Genomic DNA, 27,572 nt, shown 5'->3' on the forward strand with positions numbered 1-27,572 from the left:
TCAGATTGTTCACATCTAACGTAACTAACATCTAACAATAAGCTGAACATGCTGTCTTTTTGCATTGCAAGTTTGTGCATTTGTAGGATTGTCTTGCATATTTGTTATCATGATGCTCTTTATGAGTATTCGGTGCACTTTTTGCGGTGGTCTGCAGGGTCAAGAGAGTGATTCGTCGGAGGCATCAGTCCGTGGACCGCGCATCAAGCATGTATGCCGTCGTGCAGCTGTGGCTCTTGGCCGTAACCGGGCGGTGTTCCCTGATGACATGCCCACACTTAGTGCCTTGCCCTGGGAGGAGAGAGAGAAGATCCTATCTTCCATGGGGAATGATGGTGAGACACACCTGCATACTTGAAGTTTACTGAATTGTCTATAAAGTGCAAAAATCAACACTCTTTGGTGTGGATGATATTATTGCTTAGTTGTTTTAAATGGTAAACTTCATGGTAATCTTTAACCGTTTTAATTTTTAAAAAAAGGTACAGAGAATAGTTCAGCTTGTGCAAGACTTGGCTATTCTGGGCGGGGTCTTAATTGGGACTGTGACATGTGTACACTTCTAATACTGCAGAGCAGCGTGAGCTAAATGGTTTTTTATTCATGGCACAAATGTTGTGTCATGAATGAAGTCCTGAAACAGTTTGGAGCACACAATGATGACAGGCTAATCACAGGAGAAGAGAAATTCAATCATTGATGGGCACACAAGTACACAGTGGAGTGGTGATGGAGTGAGAAGCGTTTGGCTGCCCTGTCCCTGTTATTTTGACTGGTCTCATGTCATGTTGTTACATGCGAACTTTTGAGGCGAGATGACCTAATAGTGATGGTCGGGAATTAGGTTAAATACAAAGTGGCTAAAAAATAAGTTGTTATTGATTTATTTTAAAATAAGCCAGAATTTAAGATTCATTCATTTGTTTAAAAAAATAATTTATTTATCAATATTGTAAATTTCTTCATCTTTGCCTTCTTAATAGTGCTATTTTATGACTCTCTCTGTGTTAAACTGTGTGTCAGTAATAATGAAATCCTCCTTTTTTGGATTTTTTTACAGACAAGTCTTCAGTTGCGGGCTCAGAAGAGGCAGAGCCTCAGTCCCCTCCCATAAAGCCACGGGAGACCCGGCAAAAGGCCGTTCAAGAAGCTCCTCCTAAAAAGGGCCGACGGTCGCGGCGCTGTGGCCAGTGCTCAGGCTGCCAGGTTCCAGAAGACTGCGGTGAATGTACCAACTGTCTGGATAAGCCTAAGTTTGGAGGGCGAAACATTAAAAAGCAATGCTGCAAGTGAGTATTATTCCTGACTTGAAGTCAGCAGCTTGACATGCACGTTCTTGGAAATGTAACTATGCTATGTGACAAAATATAATGGGCTGTTACTGTATCCAGCTCGTTCATTATGCTGATGAAGTGGGAGGTATTTGCCAGTGAATACATCTTTTTGGTTTGTTTTCAAAGCTTAGACAATACACTTATAGAGTCAGAGTCGGTCTTAAAATGTCTTCTTCTTCCTCCTTTTCTGTAACTGTAACTAACAAGATTCATTAGATCAACATCCAGCACGAACAGTTGATGGTAGAAGTATAGATGCATCAAAGACATCGTCATTGTGGTGGGAATTAAAGGCAGGATGGAAGCTAAAATTTTGTGAATCTCCTTTTCAGGATGAGAAAGTGTCAGAACTTACAGTGGATGCCCTCAAAGATTCTTCAAAAGCAAGGTAAAGGCAAGAAGGACAAGAAAAAGAGGCCACCGGAAAAGAAAGAGAGCCTCAATCCGGTGAAAGGACCAAACTCGGACTCTGGCCCCAAACCCATTCCTGCTCCAGCAAAAGAGGAACCTCCCCTTAAAAAGAGCCCTCCTCCTCCTCCTCCTCTAAGGCAGGGAGAGGAGAAGTCAAGACAGCCATTATCCAAGCAATCATCGCCAGCCCTCGCATCCTCCCCTGCCCCAGCCGATCCCCCTCAGGCCTCCGCCGCGTCCACAGCCCAGGCTCAGTCTCCCGCACCGATGTCAGAACCCAAGCAGCTCACGGCCCCAAGCGGTGCCCCCGGTAAAAAGGGGCACAAGCCACAGCAACCTGTACCAGCTTCCACCTCCACGTCATCTTCTTCCACTTCATCGTCTTCTTCCTCCTCCTCATCATCTTCTTCTTCCTCCTCCTCCTCTTCCTCCTCTTCATCGTCATCTTCTGCACAAAATTCCCCCTCTCAGTCTACACAGTCTCAGCCGTCATCACAACAGCAGCAGCAACGGACACTTACCAGTCAGGCATGTTCAAAAAAGGATGCTTCACCCAAGATTTCGCCAAATGAACCCAAGAAAAAAACACAGCCGCTGCAGCAGCAGCTTTCAGCGCAACAGCAGAGCTCAGCTACACTAGTTTCAGATACAGGTAAGTAAATAGCCATACCTTTTCCCAATAAACGGCATTTTTATTTTTACCTTGTTCTTATTTTAATATCATCGCTTTTTTCTTCTTTTTTTTAATAGCTGAATCAAAACAGTTAAAGAAGCCAACTTCTCGCTCTGTTCCCGTTTCTACTAGACACAAACCAAAAGACAAGGTAATAAAGTTTTACTTGTATAAGATGTCCATCAAAACTTTTGCCATAAGCATTTGTCAAACACTGTTTTTGTTTTTTTGGTCACCCCCTCTTGTGAAGCCTCTGACCACTAAACCCCCGAGCAGCAGTACTTTAAACTCGCAGAGCACTCCCTCGACTAGGGGCCAGGTGAATTCTAGAGCACCCTGCGACGGAGTGCATCGTATCAGAGTGGATTTCAAAAGGAACCATGATGTGGAGAAGGTGTGGGAGGCTGGTGGCCTCAGCCTGCTCACCTCTGTGCCTATCACACCCAGGGTGCTCTGCTTTTTGTGTGCAAGCAGTGGAAATGCGGAGGTAAAAATCATCTTGATTTTCTTTTTTTCCCTCCCCCCTTTGAGCTTCCTTTCATCCACGCAGAAGCTGAGCTTATATTCAAACACGTCTTCCTCTCTCTCTCTCTCTGCATGTAGTTTGTCTTCTGCCAGGTATGCTGTGAACCGTTCCATCTCTTTTGCCTGGGGGAATCGGAGCGCCCTCTCCAGGAGCAGTTTGAGAACTGGTGTTGTCGACGATGCCGATACTGCCAGGCCTGTGGGCGCCAGCACCAGAAAACTAAAGTAAGCCATTCGATACAGTTCTGTACATTTTAAAGCCGCTCACGGAAGCTTGGTTCAGACTGACAGTGTGTGAAGACTGGAGAATCTTCCCTAGAAAGATGCTTGCTAGTCTAGCCAGCAGACAGCACTTAATCAGCTTCTTGGATTCCTGCCATGTTTTTATCATTTAACTGAAGCCATGTGTAAAATGTGCATGGTGTGAGCCTTGTATGGTTGTGGGTTTAGAAATATGAATGAACACATCAGGTGGAAGAAAGGCAGTCAAACAGCTGTACATGTTTGCAAGATATGTGAAATTGTTGGTTACTGCCCATTTAGTGGGGAAAGCAGAAAGTAAGGCTAAAGAAAAAGATTCTTTGGAGCTGGATCTTTAAATCTAGCGAGCGTAAAGTAAATCGTTATTTTGACTGGCTTTCGTCTCTGACCAAGGAGCTGCCTCTGGCATTCCAATTCCACCACTGAGTGTGGCTTAACTTAAATCTCAGCTGGCGAAGTTACGGGCAAATCAGGCCGCTGCAGAAATAGCACATCAAGTGCTGGATGATCATAAAACTTTGACTATTTGCAACTTGTAATTGTTGATAATTTATCTAAATTTTAGGAGCTTCAGGAACATCTCAAACACTCTCCTCCCGCTCTTACGGCTATAAATGCTCCACCATCACTCCCCTTTTTCTCTGTTAGCCTCTCTCAGATGTGTCAGGGGGTATCCTGCAGGCACAGGTGCTGCTGCTGATCCTCAGTAAGGCCCTCCCCAAACTGCAGCCTCCAGCCTAGCTTGTTGGTCATTATTAATAAATGTTTGTCATTCGCATTTTGGGTTAGGATCCCTGCTAGCTCAGTGATGAAAATGTCCTGCAGCACATTAACTGTATATTGGAAAAACTTTAAATGGGATAACTGTGTTTATTCAAAGAAAAAACAAGAAAAACTCAACTGCGCTCAACCCTTAAGCAGCTGTCGACAAGAGCACTATACAGCTCACATTAAAGCTGCATCATAATGCCTTAGTTAATGATGTTTATCCATCCGTTACACACGCTATGAATGTGCCCTGCTATAAACTGGAGGGAGCACTAGAGCAAGACGTCTGTGTAAAAGAAGCACCGTTCATCTTTTAAAAAATACTGCATGGCTGTATCTACCATTCATTTATTTCAGCGTGACACTTGGTGGTAAAGGCGAGTACTGCAATTATGGGTCAAAGCCTTTGTTGCTGATTTGCAGGGAGCAGAACTATTTGTTAGGGATGAAAATGTTACTGCTGCCTAACTCGATATACAAATAACATCTTGTCACTTTTTCTACCTCTCTCCCTGCAGCAGCAGCTGCTAGAGTGCGACAAGTGCCACAACAGCTATCACCCAGAGTGCCTGGGTCCCAACTACCCAACCAGACCCACCAAGAAGAAGAGAATCTGGGTATGCACACACTCTCCTCCTCCTCCTCCTCCTCTCTTAAACACCCTCACCATTTTCTCACCTTTATGTAACACAGTTGCACGACTGCGTGACCAAACTATAGCATTATGCTCGCACATTTCTCTCCCAAGTTCACACGTTTCCTTCTTCTCAAGATTGTGCTACTTACATGGATGCGACCTCGCACAGCCAGCGTCTAGGAAAACGTTTTGCTCCTGTTACAGCTTCACTTTCACACACTTTCCACTCCTTAAACGAATGCTTACGAGTTTCTACCGTGTAGTAACGATGTTGTTTATGTGCCTCTTATTTTCAGGTTTGCGCCAAGTGTGTGCGCTGTAAGAGCTGCGGCACCACGAAACCTGGGAAGTCCTGGGATGCCCAGTGGTCACATGATTTCTCCATGTGTCACGATTGTGCCAAACTTTTTGCTAAAGGTGAGCAGGTAGCTCAGTAGATGACTGATCAGTATCACCAGCAATAACAAAAAAATACAACAACATTTGAATGTAAGCAGTATTTTATTGGTCTTGATGAATTTTAATCTCCTCTCTCAGGGAACTTCTGCCCACTGTGTGATAAGTGCTATGACGATGATGATTATGACAGCAAAATGATGCTGTGTGGCCGCTGCAACCATTGGGTTCATGCAAAGTGTGAGAATCTCACAGGTGAGAAGCTGCATAGCGAGTAATACATTGACAGTATGTTCTTCATCAGTTTGTAGCAGCTTGTGTGCTTCGACAGTGTCTGAGCAGATGACTGACAGGCCGCCCTCTGAGCGCTGTCACGCTGATGACATGCAGAAAAACAATAAACCTAATGACCTGCTGTTTCGCTGTGTCGCAGATGAAATGTATGAACTGCTGTCAAAGCCAGAGAGCGTTGCCTACACATGTACCAAATGTACCGAACGACACCCGCCTGAGTGGAGGGCGGCGTTGGAAAGGGAACTTCAGGGCTGCATTCGCAACGTCCTCACTGCACTGCTCAACTCACGCACATCCACACACCTGCTACGGTACAGACAGGTAAGATACACGCCTGCAAATCGATGTGAGTCTTTGCCATATTGCAAACATTTCACTGATCAGATTTTTATATTATAGCATCATTTGCAGTGTGTTTCCCACAGATTTAGGTTCTGCAGACTGCCATTTTTAAGGATTTCCTCTGCACATTTTTCATTTTCCAGTTTCTTTGTGAGAAATAAATTTGAGGTCGCCTCTGTGAAGTCGAGAACTGCCAAGTAAATTTAATAAGGGCCTTTCTGGTTAGTCGCAGCTAAACTCTCTTAAACATGTAGAAATTTAAAAAATACCAACATTTGTGTTACCAAATAAACTTAGGCAGGTATTTATATACCTTGATGGCCAGCTAAGAAAAGTCTGTGTGTGGGAAACACTGATTTTATTTTACTTCATTACTTTATAGTTTTGTGAGTTTTACTTTTTTACCACGTGGTGCTATGATGGATATTGATGGATAAAGGCACATTTTGACCAGAAACAGCCTGAGCTTATTTTACCACATCAGTCAGAGCTATACTCTGTGGTTTTGGAGCAGGCGGTGAAGCCACCAGAGCTGAATCCAGAGACGGAGGAGAGTCTTCCATCCCGTCGTTCCCCGGAGGGCCCAGATCCTCCAGTCCTGACAGAAGTAACCCCCACACCTCCCAGCGACTCCCCTCCAGATTTGGAGTCTGTTGAGAAAAAGATGGATCAAGGCCGGTACAATTCATTGGTAAGTGTGCATTCTTTCTTTCTTTTTTTTCTTTTTTGAGGGGCCCATTTGTTTTCCGGTATCTCTGCCGTGCTGACAAACTGGAATGACAAGTGTGTTGTCTGCTGCATTTTAATGAAAAGCAATTCATCAGTCTCTGTAACTAGAGAACACGTAGTCGAGGATCTGTGCAGGCTAACCACAGATATTTTTTCTCTAAACATATGACAAAGCTCACAAGCTCTCTTGAAGCAGATTGTACTTTTTTTTTTTTCTTTTTAAATCACAGCCTTTAGAGTAGAGCAGGGCGATATGACCAAAAATATTTATCACGATATACATTTGAAAAATTGCGATAACGATATAACTGACGATATAATTGACACTAGACAAAATGCTTTACAACTCCACAACTTTATTAGTGCAAAAAACCCCATCAATGTATTTTCACTTAAACAAGCAGCTGTTTTTTATGTGCATTAAAGTTATATAAAAATGTAACAGTGCAATTTCCTTGCTGACAGTTTAACCAAAAGGCATTTCCAGTGGAAACTGGCCGACATGTCCTCAGCATAACCATGTATAACATCCACAAAACTTAAAAAGAGGTTATACACACACAATACGGTAATATTATGACGAAGCACAGTACGTATCACTCCGCGAGGCTCCTGCCTACGATAGCCGTAATGCTCCGACAATCCATGAAGCGGTGCAGTTTTGTAACTTAGCAAAGTCGTACTAAAAGATTTGACAGATTTTCGAGCCATAAGACATAAAATCGTTTCGAGGTCAGTAAACACAACCAGAATTCATACATAAGGCACACGGGATTATAAGGGGCACTGTCGATTTTCAGAAAAATAAAAGGATTGATTTTAAGTGTGCCGTATTTTCCAAACAACACGGTAATAACGACGGCTCGCTAGCATGCTCTACCAAAAATAGTGCTTTGATGTGTATCTGACGGTTGAAAGCCAAACCAGTTCCACACCACTGAAGCTGCAGCATTTTTACAAACCAATTCTGGTTCATCCGTTTCATTTAACGATCCACTTTTGCTCTTCTCATTCTGCGTCGCCGCCATGTGCGTATGTAAACATAGGCACTGCGCAAGCGCATTTTACCCATATTCTATCGCGATATTTCATTTTCCTATCGTTGCCCAAAATTACTCATCATGTGTCATCATACCGTGAACGGTATGATATAGCCCAGCCCTACTTTAGAGCATGTTTGATATTTGATTTTAATCTGGTATGTGTAGCCACATCTTGACTCCCTGGTCAGACCTGTGCTGTGTAATGGGAAATTAACACAGATGGCTGAGATAATGTCCTTTCCACCAATGTTCATTAGCTTAATTGTGTGCCATTTGTGTTCATCATTTCTCTCCCAGCTGGAGTTTAGCGATGACATCGTGCGAATCATTCAGACAGCCATCAACAGTGACGGAGGCCAACCTGAGAGCAGGAAAGCCAACAGCATGGTCAAGTCCTTTTTCATCCGGGTAAGAAGTTCAGATCAGCTCAAGTCTCATGGCACGGCTGGAAACACAGCAAGCATAAATGAGGTTAAATGACAACAGCGAAACACACGTTTACGTAGACATTGTGAGAAGCGTTTTCTTCTTCCTTCATCAGTTACAGGTTAATTGTCCTAATCGAGTTAAAGCTGCGCCAACGACATTCACGATCGCTTCCAAATGCAGGTCTGCACAAGTGCTTGAGTAGGCTGATGTGTAACGTTAATGGAATTCATTCTCTGTTTCAGCAAATGGACCGAACCTTTCCATGGTTCAAAGTGAAAGAGTCCAGATTCTGGGAAAGCCAAAAAGTCTCTGCCAAGTGAGTGTCTGTCGTTATACCTTAGCAAATGCAAGAGCTCATACGAGAGTGTTCACTACCTGTTCCGATTGGCTCGTATTGGCACTCAGAAGTGTTTCTGGTTCTTGATAATTATTTAAATGCATTTAAAATAACCAACAAAAGATTTGCTAAAATGAAGTTAAAATGAGCTCAGACTAATATGAGCAAAATCTGAAATTCAGTAGCTAAGCAATGCCACCCAGAAGGCAGTGCTTTCAGTCTTAATATACTGTGTGAAGTGTTTTATTTGCCACGATTTTCTAAACTTGTATCGCAAGTTATGTTTGTAATTACAGAGAAGAAGATTTCACTTTAATACTCGTGTAAAGTGAGCCTGTCCAAAAACCTCAGAGAACTGCAGTTTTCAAGAGCTGCTGGTCTGTAATTATTGAAATGAGAAGCAAGATGTGGTTTCTTTGGGAGGCACCGTATCATCATCTGTATATAGGAGGGAACCAGAGCGCTGTGAACTGAAAAGAATAAAACGTGTGGGTTTGCTGTACAAACATCCACCGAGATATTTAATGGAAATGCAAACTAAGGGCTGAGATCACGGTGTCATGTGATAGTCCGTGTGTCTCGTTGATTGGTAAAGGAAATCGTTTTGTTGTTTTCAAACATAGGGAGCTAAAACACTTCAATCCAGACTTTTTTTTAACAACTTGATCAACTGATGATTGAGTGGAGAATATCGCTGATACAACATTTCCTTCTGGCAGTGGCTGTTAAAGGTCCCAGGCTATACTATATACAATACTATACAATACCTAGTGCTGTTTTTAAAGACAGAAGAAGACAGGATCACAGAGATAAACTGTAGTTATTTCCAGTCACATGACATATGAGCATGTCATGTCATGCCTTTGTGCTAAGAATTAATATTATTGTTATTGTACTGAAGAACTCATATTATTAATAGATAAGGGCAGGATTATTTTTTCCCCTTGTAATCATTTTTAATGGAATTTTGAAACACAGCACTTCCAAACATCCTACTTTTATTTTCCACACAGGAACAAAATTATTTCACAGAAACCAAAAATTATGAGGGTCAGAATTATTTGCTCCCACGATGCTAATAGTCAATAGTCAGTCACTTTGGCCTGATAGCAGCCTGCATACCAGTTAGTAACATTCACTTTGGTCTTCTGGAGGTCGTTCACCAAGAGGGATGGATGTTTTGGGTTATCGGTTGAAGACAGAGCAACAACCCAGACCCCGGTTTTTGGGGTTTTTTGGTGACTGCGTTGGGTTTTCTATCAAAATCTTCACATATCCTTCTTTCATCATGATTCCTTCACCTTGACGAGATTCTCCCAGTTCCAGATGCACTGAAACATCCCCACAGCATCATACTCCCACCACCGTGCTTCACTCCACCGTTTTCTTTGGGTTGTACGCCTCTCGCTTCTTTCTCCTAATATAATCATCGTCTTTGTGGCCAAAGTGCTCTAGTTTACTCTCATCCTACCAAAGGATTTCTTAATATACTTCAGTCTGGTGCAAAGGTGTCTCTTTATGCAGAATTTGAGGGTTTTTTTGGTCTGCAGTCGTTTTGTAGTCTGAAATCTTTTGCTTCCTACATCTGCCAGGCTGGATCTGTTCTGTTTGGCTCTCCTTGAATTTCTTGATGATACCTCTCACTCCTGTTCATGACACTTGGAAACACTGTGGTGACTTTATATATCTGTTTCCTGCTTTGTGAGCATCAACAGTTCTTTTTCTGAAGTCTAAACTGATTTCTTTAGTTTTTGACATGATGTTTTCTCAAGTTACAGCTCAAACCCTTGCTGATGTTTTTATATTGTGTGTTATTTGGAAGATGACCCTGAGTTTAAACTTGATTTTACAAGCTTTGAGCATTGCAAAGTTAAATCCCATCACTTTACAGCAGTGGTTTGTGGTTTGTGCTAATAATACTGAACCTGGTAATTATTTTTTTCCCTGAAATTATTCTAGTATTGTGTTTTTTCTGAAGAAAACTAGTACATTTGGAAATGCTGTGTTTAAAATCCCCTGCTTTTAATTTAAATACTTTGTCCTCATGTGTACAGAGAGAAGAACATTGACATTTTTTAGAGGGAATAGCTACAAGTTGACTTTTCCCCCCTAACTTTTCAGTCTTTAAATAGACAGTTGATGGAAATTTACTGCTCTGCATGTTGGAGTTTTTCTGACACATATCCATTCACCAACTTTCTCAGTCGCTCTGCTTTCTCAGACTATTTCTTCTGCTTTGCCTTCGGGCATTGTTTGAAGGGGAAACCGTAACAGTGTCATATTTCAATTGAAGACTCGCTGATAAATACTTGTGGTCTAATTGCGGTTTGCTTGTCAGTTTAGTTCATTGTGTTATTTATCAGTGCTCCAGTCAAGGAAACCAATGATTCTTCTGTATCCTGTGGCCATTGCTGGGTGGATTTGCTTTTAGAAGCCTCTGCTGGCTTATTAAGTGTGAGACTTTACATCACACCAATTACCCAGGCTTTCTTGACTTGGCAGAACTCCTCGAATGTGGTTATTTAACATGGGTGTCACTGCTCACTTGCTGCTCAGACTTTATTTATTTTTTTAGTATCTTAAAAAAACAGCTCCAGCATATCATCTGTACCATAGGGGTAGATATTACTTGTCACACAATATATTCCAATGGCAATGACCTATTCTAAATGTGGCAGTCAACTAATGAATCAGAAAGAACACATGAACGGGAATAAAAGGCTTTTTCTCACCGTTTGCTGATAACTTGTGTTGATTCAATGAAGCAGATGGTTTACATTTATTTATTGAAAAACCCGACATTATTTATCCACATCATCTGCTATATCTTTACTGGGTGGAGGTTAAACCCACGTAACAAATCGTGATCATATTTTGTCATCAGTTGCTTATGTGACATGGGGTCATTTGCAACAAAACAAAAATAAATGTGCTTTTTCCCCCCCAATCAGTTTCATTGCTGATAGGTTGCCAGGTAATGGTGCCCGTCTCTGTTGTTGTTCCACAGCAGTGGGCTCCTCCCCAACGCTGTGCTGCCGCCGTCCCTAGACCACAACTACGCCCAGTGGCAGGAGAGACAGGAGCTTTCCCGTGCTGAGCACCCACACTTCATGAAGAAGATCATCCCTGCTCCCCAGCCCAAGACCCCCGGCGAACCTGATTCTCCGGCCTCCTCTCCTCCGCTACTTCCCTCTATACTCCCACCGCCCCTACTCTCGCCTGGTAAGGCGGACTACAAATATGTTACTAATGCCTGCGTGCGTGCTGTTTTGCACGCTGCTTTGTCGACTGGTTTTCATATAGATTCAAGCTGCGTTTGAATTCTTGCTTTCTCTTCAGATCGCGAGGACAGCCCAGAGCTCCCTCCTCCACCAGGCGTCACAGATAACAGGCAGTGCGTCCTGTGCCTGAAGTATGGAGACGAGAACACCAATGTGAGTGCCTTACCGGTAGCAGCAAAATTCAGGACGCAGACCGCAAGGTTGAGTCTTTCTTACTTTTCACTCTTTTCTTTGTTTTAGGAGGGAGGCAGGCTGCTGTACATCGGTCAGAATGAGTGGTCCCATGTGAATTGTGCTCTGTGGTCCGCAGAGGTCTTCGAGGATGATGACGGGTCTTTGAAAAATGTTCATATGGCTGTTCTCAGGGGAAAACAGCTGGTAAACCAGAACACTTAGTGCCTTATAATCTTCCACTCTTTTTCAGTGCACCTTTATTGGACGTTTACAATTTGTACTTTCTTTTAGCGGTGTGAGAAGTGTCAAAAGCCAGGAGCCACCGTTAGCTGCTGCCTTACCTCTTGCACCAGTAACTACCACTTCATGTGTGCCCGCCAGTGCCACTGCAGCTTCCTGGAAGATAAAAAAGTCTACTGTCCAAAGCACAGGGACCTCATCAAAGGAGAAGTAAGGAAATCTCATTATATATCACTAAAAGCACACTTAGGTGTTTTGCGTGGAAAAACCATGCGATGCCGGGGCTTTGACTTTAGATTCTCAGTTCTCTCTTTACCTTTTCTGTTTATGTACTTTTTCTTGAGGTGGTGTCTGGGTTTGAGGTGACCCGCAGGATCCTGGTGGACATGGAGGGCATTAATCTCAGGAGGAAGTGGCTGGCAGGACTGGAGCCTGAAAATGTCCACATGATGATTGGTAGGTTGATTGCTGGTACATTCTTTTGTGACATTTCCCTGACCTTTCGCAGTTCCTGCTCTGCTGACCGCTGATTTAAATATCATCATTTCAGGCTCGATGGCAATTGATTGTTTGGGAATACTAACTGAACTCTCAGACTGCAAACGCAAACTCTTTCCTGTGGGATACCAGTGAGTTTTGTTGTTGCTTTTAACCTTTATCTTAAAGTCTTTTTGCTGTTTTAAAAGCCAGTGTTATTTTGCTCTGTGCAGTTAAATTGCTGATTAGCGAAGGAAGCTGCCATCTTTGCTCAACTAAATAAATTGTCTTTGCAGGTGTTCGAGGGTGTACTGGAGTACTTTAGATGCACGAAAACGCTGCGTGTATACCTGCAAGATCCTAGTTTGTCACCCTCCAGTGGCAGATTCTGATCTAAAGAACATGATGGCTCCTGAGGAGAATCGCACAATAGCACACAGCCCACCTTCCTTAACAGGTAACATAGTTCAGAAATGTGTGTGTTACAGTGAGAACCATATTCAGAGCTATAATGTGCTAATGCATTTCTCTTTCTTTTTCACTTCTAGACTTTCCTGATCCATTTGAATCACCAAGGCGCTCTGACACACTTTCCCCTGCCAACACCCCCAAGCTCAGGGTTTACACCAGGAACCGACATCCCAGCTACCCCCCTTGTCAACGGTCAATAGGTCCTCGTCCCATGCCATCTCCAGGTACAAATGTGCAGCCTTTTTTTCACTTAAAACTTTGATTTCAAACTGATTATTTGGCTTAATTAGTCTGAATTTAACAGTTCTTTTATTTTATTTTAGGAGGTTCTTCACAGCCCCAAAGTCACGAGATTGTGACAGTGGGAGACTCCCTGGTGAATCCCGGTACGCGGAATATTGATTCACGTCGTCACAGCTCGCCTTCCCTCTCCCCTCCGCCCCAGCATCTTAACAGACAGAGAGGAATCACCGCCACATCTCACATTTTGTCACGACCCCTGACCTCACCCCCTCCACTCATTCCCTCCCCCGCCAGGGACCCCGAAAAGTCCAAACACTTCAGCAAAGACTCAGCAAGGAGCCCACTTCAAAAAGACGAAGAAAGAGGTCGACACTTCTCCTCGGACAGAAACAAACAGCAACCTTCCCGAGACCAAGCGACGAGAGAGGCAGACAAGGGGAGACTCCCGAGTCGAGAGCGTGACTCTAAGGATACTGACAAGAGTAGATCATCCAGAGAACCTGGGCAGAAAGACTCTGACCGGAACCAAATGTCAACCAAAGAGCCAGAAAAGAGGAGGCCGCTGAGTAAAGACTCTGGTCTGAAAGACTTTGACAGAGGCAGACCGATCAGTAGAGATCATTTAAGAGATTCCGAAAAGGGGAGACAAACAAACAGAGACACTGAGAAGGGAAAACAGGCGAGCAGAGAATCAAGCATTAGAGAAACTGACAAAAGTAAGTCATCCTCTAGAGATCCCAGCTATAAGGATATGGACAAAGGTAGGTCACTGAATAGAGATACAGGACTACGGGACTCTGAAAAGTATAGACCATATAGCAGGGAAACAGGAAAAGACTCAGGCCAAGGTAAAGACAGATCATCCAGCAGAGATGCTGACAAGGGCAGACCTCCGTCGAGAGATTCCAGTTATAGAAGCACAGAGAGAAACAAAGACTCTGGCTCAGGGAAGGACAGTAACGCAAACAGCCAGTCTAAACACTCTGGAGGAGAGAGTAAGAACCCAAGACTGGGACCTGCAGGCTCAGGCCAGTCTTCCCCTCCCGTTGGCACTGCTGTTCACACAAGCCAGCAGAGAAGTGGCAGCACCAAGCAGACAGACAAGCAAGGGAAACATGGAAGCAAAGATCAGGATGTTTCGGCAAGCCTCAGTTTGTTGCCTCGTCAGAGGTCCAGCCCAGCGTCCAACAATAACCAGAACAAGGACAAGCCCAGCTCAGGGAAGGAGAGTAGTAGCAGCACTGGAAATTTAATATCATCATCACTCCATAAGGACTCTGTTGTTGGAAAATCCGGCTCCCCGCAACCTCCATTTCAGAAGTCCAGTACACGGAAATCAAACGAGTACTCGTCAGGTTCAGGCACGGCAGCGACCGCAAAGCCTCTGTGGCCTTCGAGGACGTCAGCGGAGGATGATGCTGTTAAACGAGGCTCCGTGCACCTGGCCTCTCCAGCTGCAGCCTCAGCTGCCAAAGATAAACACCCCAAAGTTAAAACAGCAGGCAGCAGAGATGTGTCCAAAGACCGTGACAGAGAGAAGACCTTTCAAAACGTCAACATCAGCAACAAGATTCCCCTTCTCAACAATAATGCTAAAGCTGCCGGCAGCTCCAACACGCACGCTACCAACCCTACTTCTCACAACAGCAGCAAAAGCAAAGCTCCAATGCTAGGAAACAGCACCAAAGGCCATGGGAAGGCTCAGGGAGAGAAGCACGATACCCAGGGTGGGGACAGGTCATCCTCAAAGAACAGAGACAGTTACTCCTGTCCAGAGAGGAAGAACAGTTCCAGCCTGGACAGCTTGCACCAGACTATGAAGACCTCTTCACAGTCTCACAGCAAGCAAGCAACTAACCAGCTTTCATTGTCCTCCAGAGAGAAAAAGCGATCAATTAAACCCCCAGCTACAGCTCCACTAAAGACTGATATTAAGAGTGACCCTAATGGGACCACCACCGTTACTAGTATTTCTTCGTCCTCCTGCCCCACAACCACTGCCCCCATAGTCTCTCCTGCTGGCCAGGGGGGTCATCGCTCCGCATGTACTGTTCTCTTCTCCTCTGCCAGCAGCAGTGACAGCTCTGAATCTGACACCCAGACTCACACAGAGGAAGAGGAACTGCATAAAGAGCGCCCACGCGGAGAGCTCAGAGACCACCACGGTCTCCACGTGCAAGGCACTGAGGATGAGGGCGTTGGCCCCGAAGATGACCATGACAGGGGTATGGAGGATAAACATCACGAAGATGACAGTGACGGATCAGGGTCGGCCAAGCGGCGTTACCCTCGACGCAGCGCACGCGCACGCTCCAACATGTTTTTCGGTCTCACGCCTTTCTATGGGGTTCGCTCGTATGGTGAGGAAGACCTTCCTTTTTATGGCAGCGGTGACGGAGCCGGGACTGTGGTTAAGAGGAGGACGGGTGGCCGCAAGAAGTCAGCTGAGGGGCAGGTCGATGGAGCGGACGATATGAGCACCACATCTTCATCTGGAGACAGTGGAGAGGATGAAGACAGTGGAATGAAACATAGGGGTAAGGATCCTTATTACTACAACTTCACTCGAACAATAATTAATCCTGGTGAGGGCCTGCCATCTATAGAAGGATTAGACCAGTGTCTGGGAAGAGGATCCCAGCTTCAGCGTTTTCTAAAGGACGAGGAGCAGCAGCAACGAAGGGCTCAGCAAAAAGCTGAAGAGGACATGCTGAGCGCTTTGTAAGTAGACACATATTTTATGAAGTGAATTATCTGAAATATCTCCTTGACTCTGATAATCTGATGTGTGCTTTGCTGTGCCTAACAGGACCTTGGGCAAGCAGCGTATCGGCCAGCTTGATGGCGTCGATGATGGGTCGGAGAGTGATACCAGCATCTGCACCACCAGCACCACAACCACTACAGCCACGTCCTCTTCCACCACACATAAAAGCACTCCCAAGAGGAGAGGCAGAGAGAGACACACTGAGAAGGCCGACTCCCACGAGTCAAGCAAAGAGGCCGACAGCAGTGGCGGAGCAGTTAGTGGAAACACCCGAGAAGGCAGAAAAAATCAGAAGGAAAATTGTCTTCCACTCGGAGGTGGGGTCAAGTCCCAGCCGCAGAGTCAGGGTCAGGATCCTCTCGAGGCCCAGCTGTCCCTCAGCACAGACCTGCTTAAATCCGACTCTGACAACAACAACAGTGATGACTGTGGGAACATTTTGCCATCAGATATTATGGAGTTTGTCCTGAACACCCCCTCTATGTCATTGCCAGCTCTGGGTCAGCAGTCTGAGCCATCTTCTTCTGAGCTGCTGCTGGATGAGAGCTATGTTGGAGTGGATGTCAACAGACGTAAAGACATTCTGTTTGATGACTTCTCCGAGCCGCTGCCCAGTGCGGAAAGCGGAGGGGTCGTAGAGAGTAGTGTCAATAGCTCAATATCTGTGGAGGAGCCGTATCTTCCTTTGGAGCTGCCGTCTGACCTCTCTGTCCTGACCACACGCAGCCCGACTGTCAGCACCAGTCAGAACCACAGCGCTGGGAGTCTCATCTCAAATACCTCAGACCGCACCATGCTGGGCTTGAACTCGGACACAGAGACCATCAGCGGGGAAAAGAGTGGGGACAAAAAGAGAGCGGGGCCAGGCGTGTCACCATCAGAGAATCAGCATGATGGTACGTCGTTGGCAAACAGGGATACGCAGGTCTCAGAAGGTCATATGACTCCTGAGCAGTTTATTCCTAGCCCTGCTATTGGCCAGGTAGTTGAGGCACCAGCTAACCAGGATATTCCGAGGAGTTCTGGTACTCCCGGCTTGCCAAGTTCACCCTCGCTGCCTCTTCAGGGTCAGAAATACCTCCCGACTTCAGCGGCAGCAGCTGCAGGCAGCGCCACTCCAGCACCAGGCCCAGGACCTTCCCAGGCTCAAGTGTCCAGCCCAGCAGTCATCAAACCAGGTCCTGATAAGCTTATTTTAGTCAATCAACAATTCCAGCCTTTCTATGTCCTCCAGACTGTCCCTAATGGTGTCACCCAAAAGATTAGTGCAACAGGAGTGATGGATTCTAGCTCGCCTGCAGTGCTAAGCTCCATGACACTTACCACGGGGTTAAATACTGGCTTGTCTTCAACCCAATCAATATTTCCTGCTGGGGGCAAAGTTCTGGGTACCATGCCTCACCCCTCTCAGATTCACACCTTCACAGGACCCACACAGACAGGCTTTCAGACAGGAATCCCTAGCACCACCTCAGGACTTCTCATTGGTTTGCCGTCTCAGTCCCACGACCAGTCCCAGATTCTGGTCTCGGAGGCCGGTCGACCACACGAGTTAGGTCCCAGTGTTGCCATAGTGTCGAGTCCGTCCTCTCTCACCTCTTCCCCGACTGTACTTGCCTCTGCTCATGGCAAGAAGAGGCCCATTTCTCGTCTTCTGCCAAGAAAAAGCAAAAAGTCAGGGCGCTCCCGTAACCAGCCCACTCTGGCCCCGTCTGAAGTAGGCCCTCCCAATATGACCCTCATCAACCTGTCTTCCCCTCAGATTACTGCAAGCATCCCCGGTCAACCTGGTGGCCTAGTTGAGTTAAGCACTCTCTCCACTTCTCAACGCAAGATGCCCAATATAATCAAGAGACCAAAATCCGGCGGGGTGATGTACTTAGATCCCACTACTCTCCTTCAGCAGAGGCTTTCTGGTACTGCCCAGCCTGGTATCCTGAGCCACGATTCCTCTGCTCATCTCCTACCTTGCTCAGTCTCTGGCTTGAACCCCAGCCAGTCAGTGTTAAATGTTGTGTCTGTTCCCCCTAGTGGCGCAGCTGGACTTCTTGCCCCAGGATCAGTATCACTCTCCACCCCTGTTCTCAGCTCAACTGAGATCACAGGGCAGATTAGCAACCTCCTTTTTAAAGCAAGTCCACACGCCCTGGGCCTGTCAGATCAGTCTGTGGTCCTTCAGTCAGCAGGAGGAGCTCCTCTGATGTCACAGCTAAGCTCCCCTGTTCAGACATCAATAGCTAGCAGCATCTGCGTCCTGCCCTCCCAACAGACTATCAGCATGGCTGTCAACCAGCAAGGAGAGACAGACGCCAGCAGTGTTCACTTACAACATCAGTCTCAACCCATTAACAGACCCCAGCTTGTGGACTCATGTGGAAACAGCACTGTTACTTTAGCTCCTGCTCCATCCACCCCTCTAAGTCCCACCAAGGGACGTGTTGTTGGAGTGTTCACGCAAACACGGACATCCATGCACTCCCAGAGCAGTAGAACAACTCCTATTTCCAAGTTATCAGAGCATATGCCACCTACCTCCACAGTAGTGTCAGCAGCAGCTGCAGTTTCAGGAGCAGAGAAAGGCAAACAGAAAGGGAAGAGGAGCAGGCAGAGTCTAGATGTAAGCAGCGGGAAGAAGCTTAAGGCCTCTCTGCCTGAGGAACATTTCAGCAACCCTGCAGGACAGCACCCATCCTCTAACCCAAGGTGAGACACTAACAGACCTGTGACTTGTAGCCAAGAAATCGTTTTTATGTTACTTTCACGTACCGTAATAATGGGAAGAAATTTCAATTTTGACTGTGTTCAGAATATTTGAAAAAATGTCTAAGTTTGGGATTCATTTCTTCGTGGAACGAATGGTTAAAGTATGTTGTGTTCTTCAGATGTCTCGCCTAAATGAATGTGGGCTTTGTGTGTTTGTTTTTTTGCACAGAATAGTTTTCAGTGTGTCTTCAGACACAGAAGTTAAATATGTCAACTGGACTGAACTTCTTTATTGATGATGGTTGCTCTATTTATCATAGCTATACTGTTTGACTTAACCACGTAACAGCTGTTCAAGCAACCCACTTTTGTTCAGTAAAATGCAAAAACACTCCAACCTTTCCCATCCTCTCCCCAACCAGCTCCAAAGAGCCGATCTCCTCTGAGCCAGTGGACACAGGAAAGCCACCGGAAAAGACGACCAACAAGAGGTATGAAGCATCAGTATTAATCACCTGTTTTCAAAATCGTCATACGGTATAGCTTTAATGTTTGGTTCGCATCTTTTCTAGTGTACTTGGTAAAAAGAAGACATCCGAAGGACACGTTTTACCAGGGAAAGTGGTGGGAAAAGACAAACCTCATGCAACTGGAGGAGCAGGCTCTCTTCCTGTGACCTCACCGCCCGACCAGGATGGCAACAGCAGGGATAACGGTTTAGACAGTAAACCCAAAAAGGGTATCATCTTTGAAATCTGCAGTGAGGACGGGTTCCACATCCGCTGTGAGAGTATTGAAGGTAAAAGAAAACAACTGATTGTAGCGCCTGCTTTGGCAAAACGAATTCAAATTTAAATTGCTTTTGTGATAAAAAATAAAAATGTTTTAATCAAGTCTGCAAAAACGAAACCACACACTGGGCATAAAATACCGACTGTTCCCCTACAGAGGCCTGGAAATCCCTCACTGATAAAGTGCAGGAAGCTCGCTCCAGTGCACGACTCAAAAAGCTCTCCTTTGAAGGTGAGGTGTAATTTTAAAAGTGTAGAAATAATAACTAGAGGTACTTTACATATATACTTGAATAAAGCCTCATGATGAAGGTGTTTTCTCCGCTCCTTCCAGGTGTGAATGGACTGAGGATGCTCGGGGTCGTCCATGAGGCTGTAGTCTTCCTGTTGGAGCAGCTGTACGGCACCAGGCACTGTCGAAGCTATCGCTTCCGCTTCCACAAACCGGAGGAAACGGACGAACCTCCCATCAACCCCCACGGCTCGGCTCGTGCAGAAGTCCACCACAGGTCAGTATGGTACACACACACACCTTCTGACCATGAAATTGTAGAGCACGTGTCAGGAAACCAGAAGTCAATCGGAGCAGAAATGGCACTTTATATAATGCACACTGTTAATAAACCGTACAGATAACTGTTTCCAGGGATGCTGCTTTGCTTATTGAGATTCTTGTTTGTTCCACCAGGAGGTCAGTATTCGACATGTTCAATTTCTTGGCCTCAAAACATCGCCAACCTCCTGAGTATAGGCCGCAGGAAGACGATGATGATGAAGTGCAGCTCAGGACTGCCAGGTGAATAAAAACTCATTTTTTGTAAAAATGATTATGCTTTATTTAAAGAAAGAAATGTAATATTACATTCATAATTTTTTCCCTTCGCAGACGTGCCTCCATGGAGCTTCCACTTGCTGTGAGATTCAAACAGCTCAAGGCCACCTCGAAGGAGACTGTGGGAGTCTACAGGTTAGATCAGTGGTGTTAAATCTGTGTCATCATTTTTATTATTATCAGCTGTTTTTCAGTGCTCAGATAAATAACAGATAGCTGCCTGTTTAATTTTGAGAGCAGTCCACTGTTATGATCCTCCCGTCAGGTCTCCTATCCATGGCCGCGGCCTCTTCTGCAAGAAAACCATCGAAGCAGGAGAAATGGTCATCGAATACTCGGGGAACGTCATTCGGTCTGTGCTCACTGACAAACGGGAGAAATACTATGATGGGAAGGTGAGGACTTGAACGATTTCCGATGATTTCGTCATTTGCTTAACTCGATTATTTATACAAACTGTCCTCTCTCTCCTCAAAGGGCATTGGCTGCTACATGTTTCGCATCGATGACTACGAGGTGGTGGATGCCACGGTGCACGGCAACGCTGCCCGCTTCATCAACCACTCCTGCGAGCCCAACTGCTACTCCCGGGTGATCACCGTGGACGGCCAGAAGCACATCGTCATCTTCGCCTCGCGCCGCATCTACTGCGGGGAAGAGCTCACCTATGACTACAAGTTCCCCATCGAAGACGCCAGCAACAAGCTGCCGTGCAACTGCGGCGCAAAGAAGTGTCGCAAGTTCCTCAACTGATGCCCATACCTGAAGGACCTTAACGAGGACTGTTGAGCAAAAGCACCACAATGACCCGCAGCACGCGGGTTTGTGGCGATTTCATGCGTCTGGTCTATGATGGACCACAGCTGCGAGCAGGCCAGGAGCTCCGTCGGCGCCCTCCGCTGATGGTTTTGAGCACAGCAGGCTCAGCAGCTGTCGGTTGCACTGTATATGCAGGAAGGGCCATTTTTTGGGAGGACGCGCCATTTGTAGAAATACCAACATATTGTGCCTCCTTATGTCTCGCTTTCATTTGGCACTCAGAGGTGAGTCAGAAAGTCATGTCAGAAAGTTCCCCCTTCATAATTTATTTATATTTTTGTTTTTATGCATTGGCCCATCCTCCTTAATTTTCTAAATGTCTTGGTCTACTTGTGCTCAGATGTGAACACAGAAGGAAAAAAAAATATCAAAGAACTTGGTTCAATTTTACACCAAAGTGCAATTTGTTGAAGGGACTTTTACTAAAGGTAAAAATTAGAAAATTGTTAGAAATTCTTTTATTTTTCATGTTGATCTAAGTGTCAACTGTTATTGATGCACATCTCCCCGTCTGAATGTGCCTCGATGCCTTCAGAATTGTTGTGATTTTACTGGAACCTTCCCCTAATCTGACTTTTTGTTTTCCCAAAGAAGAAGAAGGAAAAAAAAGTGTGTAGGTGTGTACATTTAACACTGTAAATAGGAGCTGCTCGTGTATGGCAGCCTGATCAGAGCCGTACAGGTTGAAACACTAGGGGGAGCAGTCGCCACAGGAAGGAAGAGTGGAAATAACAAAGAAGGGAGAAAAAGATTTGTTTTTGTCAGTTTGTGTAAAGGATGATATCTGAGGTTGATACCATCTTAAAATTGACTTTCAGTCTGACAGCTTGGTAGCTACATGAAAGTGAGATGAAGCCTCTGGCCTGAGAGAGCGAGGCAGCTAGAGATTCTGGTGGACTGACAGCCGAGGGACCAGAGAAACCTACTGATGTGCTTGAGTAGACGTATTTATAATTGATTTTTCTTTATTTTTGTGGGATTGGGGCCTGTTTTCCAGACGCAGAGACGTCTGCAAGTTTGTGCATGCTGTTGTTGTTATCAAACTCGTTCGGGTAATCGTATAAGCTTGGACTTTTGAGTCACTTTCCAAATTACAGCAGCAAAGAGAACCAAACTTTTGCGCCCTTGAATTGAATTTTTCACTTGGCTTGTTTTCTTCTTGGCCTGTTGTGATAAACATACTGATAGAAAAGAGGAAAAAAAATATTTCTTTTTTATTTGTATTAAGTCTTCTAAAGTCTTGTCTCTTTGTCTTTTTATTATGGACAGGGAAATATCATGCTTGCTTTTAAAAAAAAAAAATGTAAATAATGTATATTTTTCTACAAAAAAAACCTTAAAAGCACTCACTAGTGAATAGCACTTAATGATGGTATTTATATTTTTAAAAAATTGTATTTATTTTATTGCCATTTTTGTAGAAAATAGGGGTTTACAAACACTAATACTTGGTCTCTATGTTTTGTATCCCGCTGCCTTCCAGAGTTTTTTTTTTTTTTTTTAATAATTGTTTTTGTTTTCTTTTTAAAATTCGTACCCTGAATGTTTTCTTTGATTCCAAAGACTGATGCTGGTCTATCTATGGCTTGGTCCCCATTTAAGTTCAGTCCACCAGTAGCTCTTTTATCTATCCTGGGCCGTTTGGTCAGAGCTGACATTTTTTTATTATTTTGTTGTTGTTGTTATTATTATTATTATTATTATTATTATTATTTTAATTGTTCCAGTCCTAGCTGACAGTATGGCAGTCATGTGAACTACTATTATGCACTTGAGAGAGAGAGTTTAGATTGTTGATCCATAGCCGACTTCTCCTCTCTCCAGCCTTATTGTCTCCACACCACATCAAACCGAGGATAGAGCCCTTATGGAGGCGATTCTATCAAAGTGGTTCGGTCACTAATGAGCCAAGGGTCGATAGGCTTGCAGCCGATTGGCAATATATGAAATATTTACATGTAAAAACCCCACAAAGATTCCCGTCAGTTTAAGGCGTTATGTCCTTGCAAAGACTTTGGCTATAATGAAGAGGTGCCTTTATTTTAATGCTACTTATAGCACTCATCATATCCGACTAGAGCCATTGTATACATTAAAAGAAGCATGGTGTTGTGGTGACTGCTCTTCAATGCTCACCAGCAGTCTGAGATCGTTCTTATACCTTCATCCAGTCTCCTCGTGGTTCACCTCAGTTCGTAAATGCCTCTTCTCTCTTAAAAGCTTTCACGTCCTAAACAGAGTATTTAAACAGAGAGTGACTGGTTCCACTGAGCAACTGAAGCCGATTGCTCCGTTTGTCCCTTTTAAGGAATTCGTCATCGTGACTTCATTGCCGCCTTTTAAGGTTGTTAGCGGCTCGCCCCTCAACCACCCTCTCATTTGGTTTTGTAAAAGTGAAGCTAAAATGGGTTGCACTTTAGCTGTGACACAGGCACTGAACAGGCGTAGGAAAAGCTCCCAATACTGAAACCAGAAGCACAGACCGTCTCTGAGTTTGTGCAACAGGCCCTGATATTTCAAATTTATGGATTGGTGTTGATGACTCCGACAGTGGTGTTTGAGGCTCTAGCAAAGTGCACTTGACTCTGTTTTTATTTACATTTTTTATTGTTTTACTTCAACAAAGTGAAGGCAGGGACCACACCAGCAGCCCTCTCCTTCCTGACGGTGTGGCGTGTACAAACCTCGGCTGCGCCTTTCCCACCGAGAGCCCTGACGCCTCCGCCGGCGGGCCAGCCGGGCGTACACAGTCCTACACTGACAACCGGGCTTGCTGGGTTCTGCTGCTAAAGGTCAACGATGAATGTATATTCTTCCTCCACATCACCCAACGTGGGTGGATGTTGATGCTTTGTCAGCTATATTCGTTTAGGGGTTTTTTTTGTTGCTTTTTTTTGTTTGTTTGGTTTTTGTTTGGTTTTTTTTTTTTTTGTTAAGTTGTCGTGTCAGCAACCCCTGGTAGATGTGGAAGACATGTCGATACGACCTCAAAGCCAGGGAGCAGTTTCATTTCAGCACTGGGATTAACACTGAGGCGTAAAACAGCGGGCAGTGTTTTCTGTCTGTAGGACAACAGGTTAGCTCAAACAGTTCACGCTAGCGTCGGCCGGCGCCAAGGGCTCTGTCTACGACTCTCTCTTCATGAGAGCCACTTCTGCTTTTTTCAGGGTCAGAGTGTGTTTATTGACGACAAGTCATTTATTTCACCGTTTTTAAAACGGCATAGATACAAATAAGGAAGCTGTCTGCTGTTTCTTTGGTCTTCATTTTACCACGCCACACCAGTGGCACTTCTACGTCATTATCTGTAATTATAGTATAAATACTTAACAATATTATACGGAAACATGCATAGTAATTTCTTGTACTTTAGTATCTATACAATATATGGAATGGACAGACAAACTTAGTTACAGTAGCAAAAACAGCAGATTTATAATGGTTAATAGCAATGTTTCAATGTACTCTATAATGGTTTTGTGTTACAGTACTATCCGCTGAATCTAACGTGCATCACTCTTTTGTATATTGATATCCAGTACCAGTTTTGCTGTGCCTGTGAGCGCTCCTCCTCCTCCGCAGCAGCAGGGAGCGTTGCAGTTCTTTTTGTTTTATTTCTGGAAAGGAACTTTTTTGGGGGAAGGGGGGGGGGGGTAGTTTCTTGTTTGTTTGTTTGTTTGTTTTTTGTTGTTTTTTTTTAATGTGATGAGAAATGTAACTGTATTAATGTGGTTGTGAACTTCTTGAGGTCATCCATTTTTTCTGGTTGTTGTAGTGAATGTTTTTTCTTTTTTAATTTTCTTTTATTATTTTTTTAATTTGGTTTTTTTAATGTTTTAACAGGGACTTTTTAGACTGCTTACTTGATGCGGTAAAAATTAGGAGATGGGTTTGTGGAGGCTTACCAGGATTTTAAAGATACCACCAAAATGGCGTTTTTCTTTTAATTTAATTTTTTTTTTTGTTTGTTTTTGTTTGTTTGGTTTTTTTTGATCAGGTTTTTTTTTCACGTTGGAAACCTCTCTCGTCTCCCTGACCACCTCTTTATCTCTCTCTCCTATGAAGCTTTTGGTTGTACTTATCATGTACTGTTTTTTGTAGAAAGTCATAATGCTGATGTTGAAAACATTTAATTTATTTATTTCGTGCAACATCCACCCTGAATTGTTCTTTTACAAATCAAGGTTTTGGAGAGGTCAGACAAGTACTTAAACCTGTATTTGTAATTTTTCTGATTGTTTCACATGTATAGACGTTATCAGCCTAGGGTGGGTTGCGGTGTCGCAGTAGGACGTGGAAAAGAGGGATCACGAACGGGCTAGTTTGTTTCGCCTTGATTATCTGCCGTTGTCTTATCATTTTCTTCCCGCTCTCTGTAATAACGGTATTCACAGCAGTCATATTTTCTCCCATAAAACAGGCGATCTTTCTTTGTACACATCAACGAAATGAAGGAAAACCACCACCGTGAAAATAAACCACAAACTACTTGGTTGAATGTATAATTTGGAAACAAAGTTGTACATAAGTGTAAAAAGAAAAGTTTCTAATCATGTTTATTTTCTATGCACTTTTTTATTTAAGTGATAGTTTAAATAATAAACATGTCTCCTTTACTCCTCTGTCTCTCGCCTCATTTACTCAAATGTGATTTGTAAAGGATTGCACACTCTGGCTTTTATATACACTTTTCAGATCTCAATGGGGGGAAAAATCAGGTCTTTGCGGTGATATGGACTGGGTAATGTGTTAGGAACAAAAAGGATGCCACATTGTTTGATGGAAATGAAAATGATCAGTCCACAGAGGGCTGAAATCAAACACCCCGATAATCAAAGTGATTTTGTTCATTCTGCTGAGATTTAATTGCAGCAACTCAAAATGCTAATCGGTATTTTGTATGAACCCAGTGCGCTTTTATGCATGCCTGACAACATCAGGGCATGCTCCTAATGAGACGACATCACTGAGGTCCTGGAATTCTGAGACTGAAACAATGTCCCAAAGGTGTTGTGATGGATTAAGTCACTCAATGGTATCAATTCCTTGATTTTCCATGGATTGACTGCATACTCTCGCCACATGGTGGTGGGCATAGTTGTGCACCAGGGAGTGGGTCCTGTACAAAGTCGGACAATGTGTCCAAAGATTTCATCCTGATATCTAATGGCAGTCAGGATGCTATTGCCTGTAGAAGTCTGTGTGTCGTTGCATTGATATGCCTACCCGGACCTTCATGTTCAGCACCACCAAACTGATAGTGCTGAACAATGGTACAGACAACTTAATATTCTCCACAGCTTCTTCAGACCCTTGCTGTCCCATGAGCACAGATTGAACCTGCTCTCATCTGTGTAAAGCACAGGGTGCTAATGATTGGCTTGCTAATTCTGGTATTCAATGGCAAATGGCAGCCAGGCAGTGCCTGTGTGAGCACAGGCTGCACTAGAGGCTCTCAGGTCACATGAAGTCCAATTCTGATTGTTCGGTCAGATGTTCACACCAGTGGCTTGTTGAAGGCACTCTGGCAGTGCTCATCTGGTTCCTCCTGCAGAGGAGCAGATACTGGTCCAACTGATGGGTTGAAGGCCTTCTATGGCCCTGTCCATCTCCCCTAGAGTAACTCTCTGTTTCCTGTCATCTCCACCATGCTTCTGAGACTGTGCTGGGAGACACAGCCTATTGGCAAAGGCACATATTGATATGCCATCCTTGAGGACTACCTGTGCAACTTCTACAGGGTCCAGGTATCCCTTCATGCTACTACTAGTTACAGTGACTCTAGCCAAATACAAAAGTTGTAAAAGGACAATCATGAAAAATGTCAGTGGCCTCCAGCTGGAAAATCATTCCTGTTTTGGGGGTTGTCTCATTGCTGCCCCTCTAGTGCACCTGTTGTTAATTCCATTGACACCAAAGCAGCTGAAACTGATTAATAACCTCCACGGCTATTTAACTGACCAAATCAATATTCCAGAAATTTAACTGACTTGATGTAATAGTCTGATTAAATAGTGTTCGTTTCAGTTTGTTTGAGGAGTGTCAATACAAAAGTGCTGAATGACTAATACTACTTTATTCTCCTACAGTGAACATCAAGCTTGAATAATTTTGTACCTTCTGTGAGGTACCTAATTTTTCAGAGCAGACCTTTTAAAAAGTCCACCCACAGATCAGTAATCCCAAAGTGATTCAGTTTACTCCAATGTAACTTTGAGAATCTGCTTTGAACCACAGCAAATGCTTCATTGGTATAACTGCTGTTTACTAAAAAGGGTAACAAGCATCTATTTTGACCTCAAACTCAGAGTGAATTTGTGATCTTCCACTTTGAGCTCATCAGTGTATTCATTTTATAAGGATGAACCAGGTTGTTAATTTGGGCATTCCCAAAGGGTTTCTTAGCCCTCTAATGCAGGAGTGTCAAGCATACAGGGGCCAGAATTCCAGGGCAAAGTCTCCCAAGGCTCATAAAATCTGAAGTAAATGGATTGATTCTTATTTTGAGCTATTCTACTCTATCTTAGCACTCTATACAACGCGCCCCATTCACCAAGTCATACAAGCACTTTTTTCTAACATACACATTCATGCT

At 44.3% G+C, this 27,572-nt stretch overlaps 1 protein-coding gene across 4 annotated transcripts in view; it reads left to right on the forward strand.

Annotated features, from left to right (window-relative positions):
* Nucleotides 1-25,593, forward strand: part of kmt2a (lysine (K)-specific methyltransferase 2A) — a 38,540-nt gene extending 12,947 nt beyond the window's left edge. For 2 of the 4 annotated variants that reach the window (XM_085243360.1, XM_085243361.1), the window contains exons 4-34: nucleotides 158-335; nucleotides 1,061-1,289; nucleotides 1,667-2,397; nucleotides 2,496-2,569; nucleotides 2,669-2,905; nucleotides 3,022-3,168; nucleotides 4,491-4,589; nucleotides 4,906-5,026; nucleotides 5,147-5,260; nucleotides 5,439-5,620; nucleotides 6,156-6,332; nucleotides 7,711-7,821; nucleotides 8,085-8,158; nucleotides 11,187-11,401; nucleotides 11,519-11,613; nucleotides 11,701-11,838; nucleotides 11,926-12,084; nucleotides 12,219-12,330; nucleotides 12,425-12,503; nucleotides 12,648-12,808; nucleotides 12,900-13,046; nucleotides 13,146-15,786; nucleotides 15,875-18,535; nucleotides 18,958-19,026; nucleotides 19,108-19,334; nucleotides 19,484-19,558; nucleotides 19,661-19,835; nucleotides 20,015-20,122; nucleotides 20,213-20,293; nucleotides 20,424-20,553; nucleotides 20,636-25,593. In XM_085243360.1, coding sequence (XP_085099486.1) covers nucleotides 158-335; nucleotides 1,061-1,289; nucleotides 1,667-2,397; nucleotides 2,496-2,569; nucleotides 2,669-2,905; nucleotides 3,022-3,168; nucleotides 4,491-4,589; nucleotides 4,906-5,026; nucleotides 5,147-5,260; nucleotides 5,439-5,620; nucleotides 6,156-6,332; nucleotides 7,711-7,821; nucleotides 8,085-8,158; nucleotides 11,187-11,401; nucleotides 11,519-11,613; nucleotides 11,701-11,838; nucleotides 11,926-12,084; nucleotides 12,219-12,330; nucleotides 12,425-12,503; nucleotides 12,648-12,808; nucleotides 12,900-13,046; nucleotides 13,146-15,786; nucleotides 15,875-18,535; nucleotides 18,958-19,026; nucleotides 19,108-19,334; nucleotides 19,484-19,558; nucleotides 19,661-19,835; nucleotides 20,015-20,122; nucleotides 20,213-20,293; nucleotides 20,424-20,553; nucleotides 20,636-20,911 — 10,023 coding nt within the window. In that variant the 3' untranslated portion in view covers nucleotides 20,912-25,593. The remainder of the gene's footprint in view (nucleotides 1-157; nucleotides 336-1,060; nucleotides 1,290-1,666; nucleotides 2,398-2,495; nucleotides 2,570-2,668; nucleotides 2,906-3,021; nucleotides 3,169-4,490; nucleotides 4,590-4,905; nucleotides 5,027-5,146; nucleotides 5,261-5,438; nucleotides 5,621-6,155; nucleotides 6,333-7,710; nucleotides 7,822-8,084; nucleotides 8,159-11,186; nucleotides 11,402-11,518; nucleotides 11,614-11,700; nucleotides 11,839-11,925; nucleotides 12,085-12,218; nucleotides 12,331-12,424; nucleotides 12,504-12,647; nucleotides 12,809-12,899; nucleotides 13,047-13,145; nucleotides 15,787-15,874; nucleotides 18,536-18,957; nucleotides 19,027-19,107; nucleotides 19,335-19,483; nucleotides 19,559-19,660; nucleotides 19,836-20,014; nucleotides 20,123-20,212; nucleotides 20,294-20,423; nucleotides 20,554-20,635) is intronic. The other 2 variants (XM_085243363.1, XM_085243362.1) reach the window with 2 other exon arrangements.
* Nucleotides 25,594-27,572: the final 1,979 nt, after the last annotated feature.

The sequence above is a fragment of the Mchenga conophoros genome, linkage group LG14, assembly GCF_057382185.1.
Source record: "Mchenga conophoros isolate Kocher_MC1m ecotype Shallow Benthic linkage group LG14, M_conophoros_male_GT1.1, whole genome shotgun sequence".
NCBI classification, from domain to species: Eukaryota; Metazoa; Chordata; class Actinopteri; order Cichliformes; family Cichlidae; genus Mchenga; species Mchenga conophoros.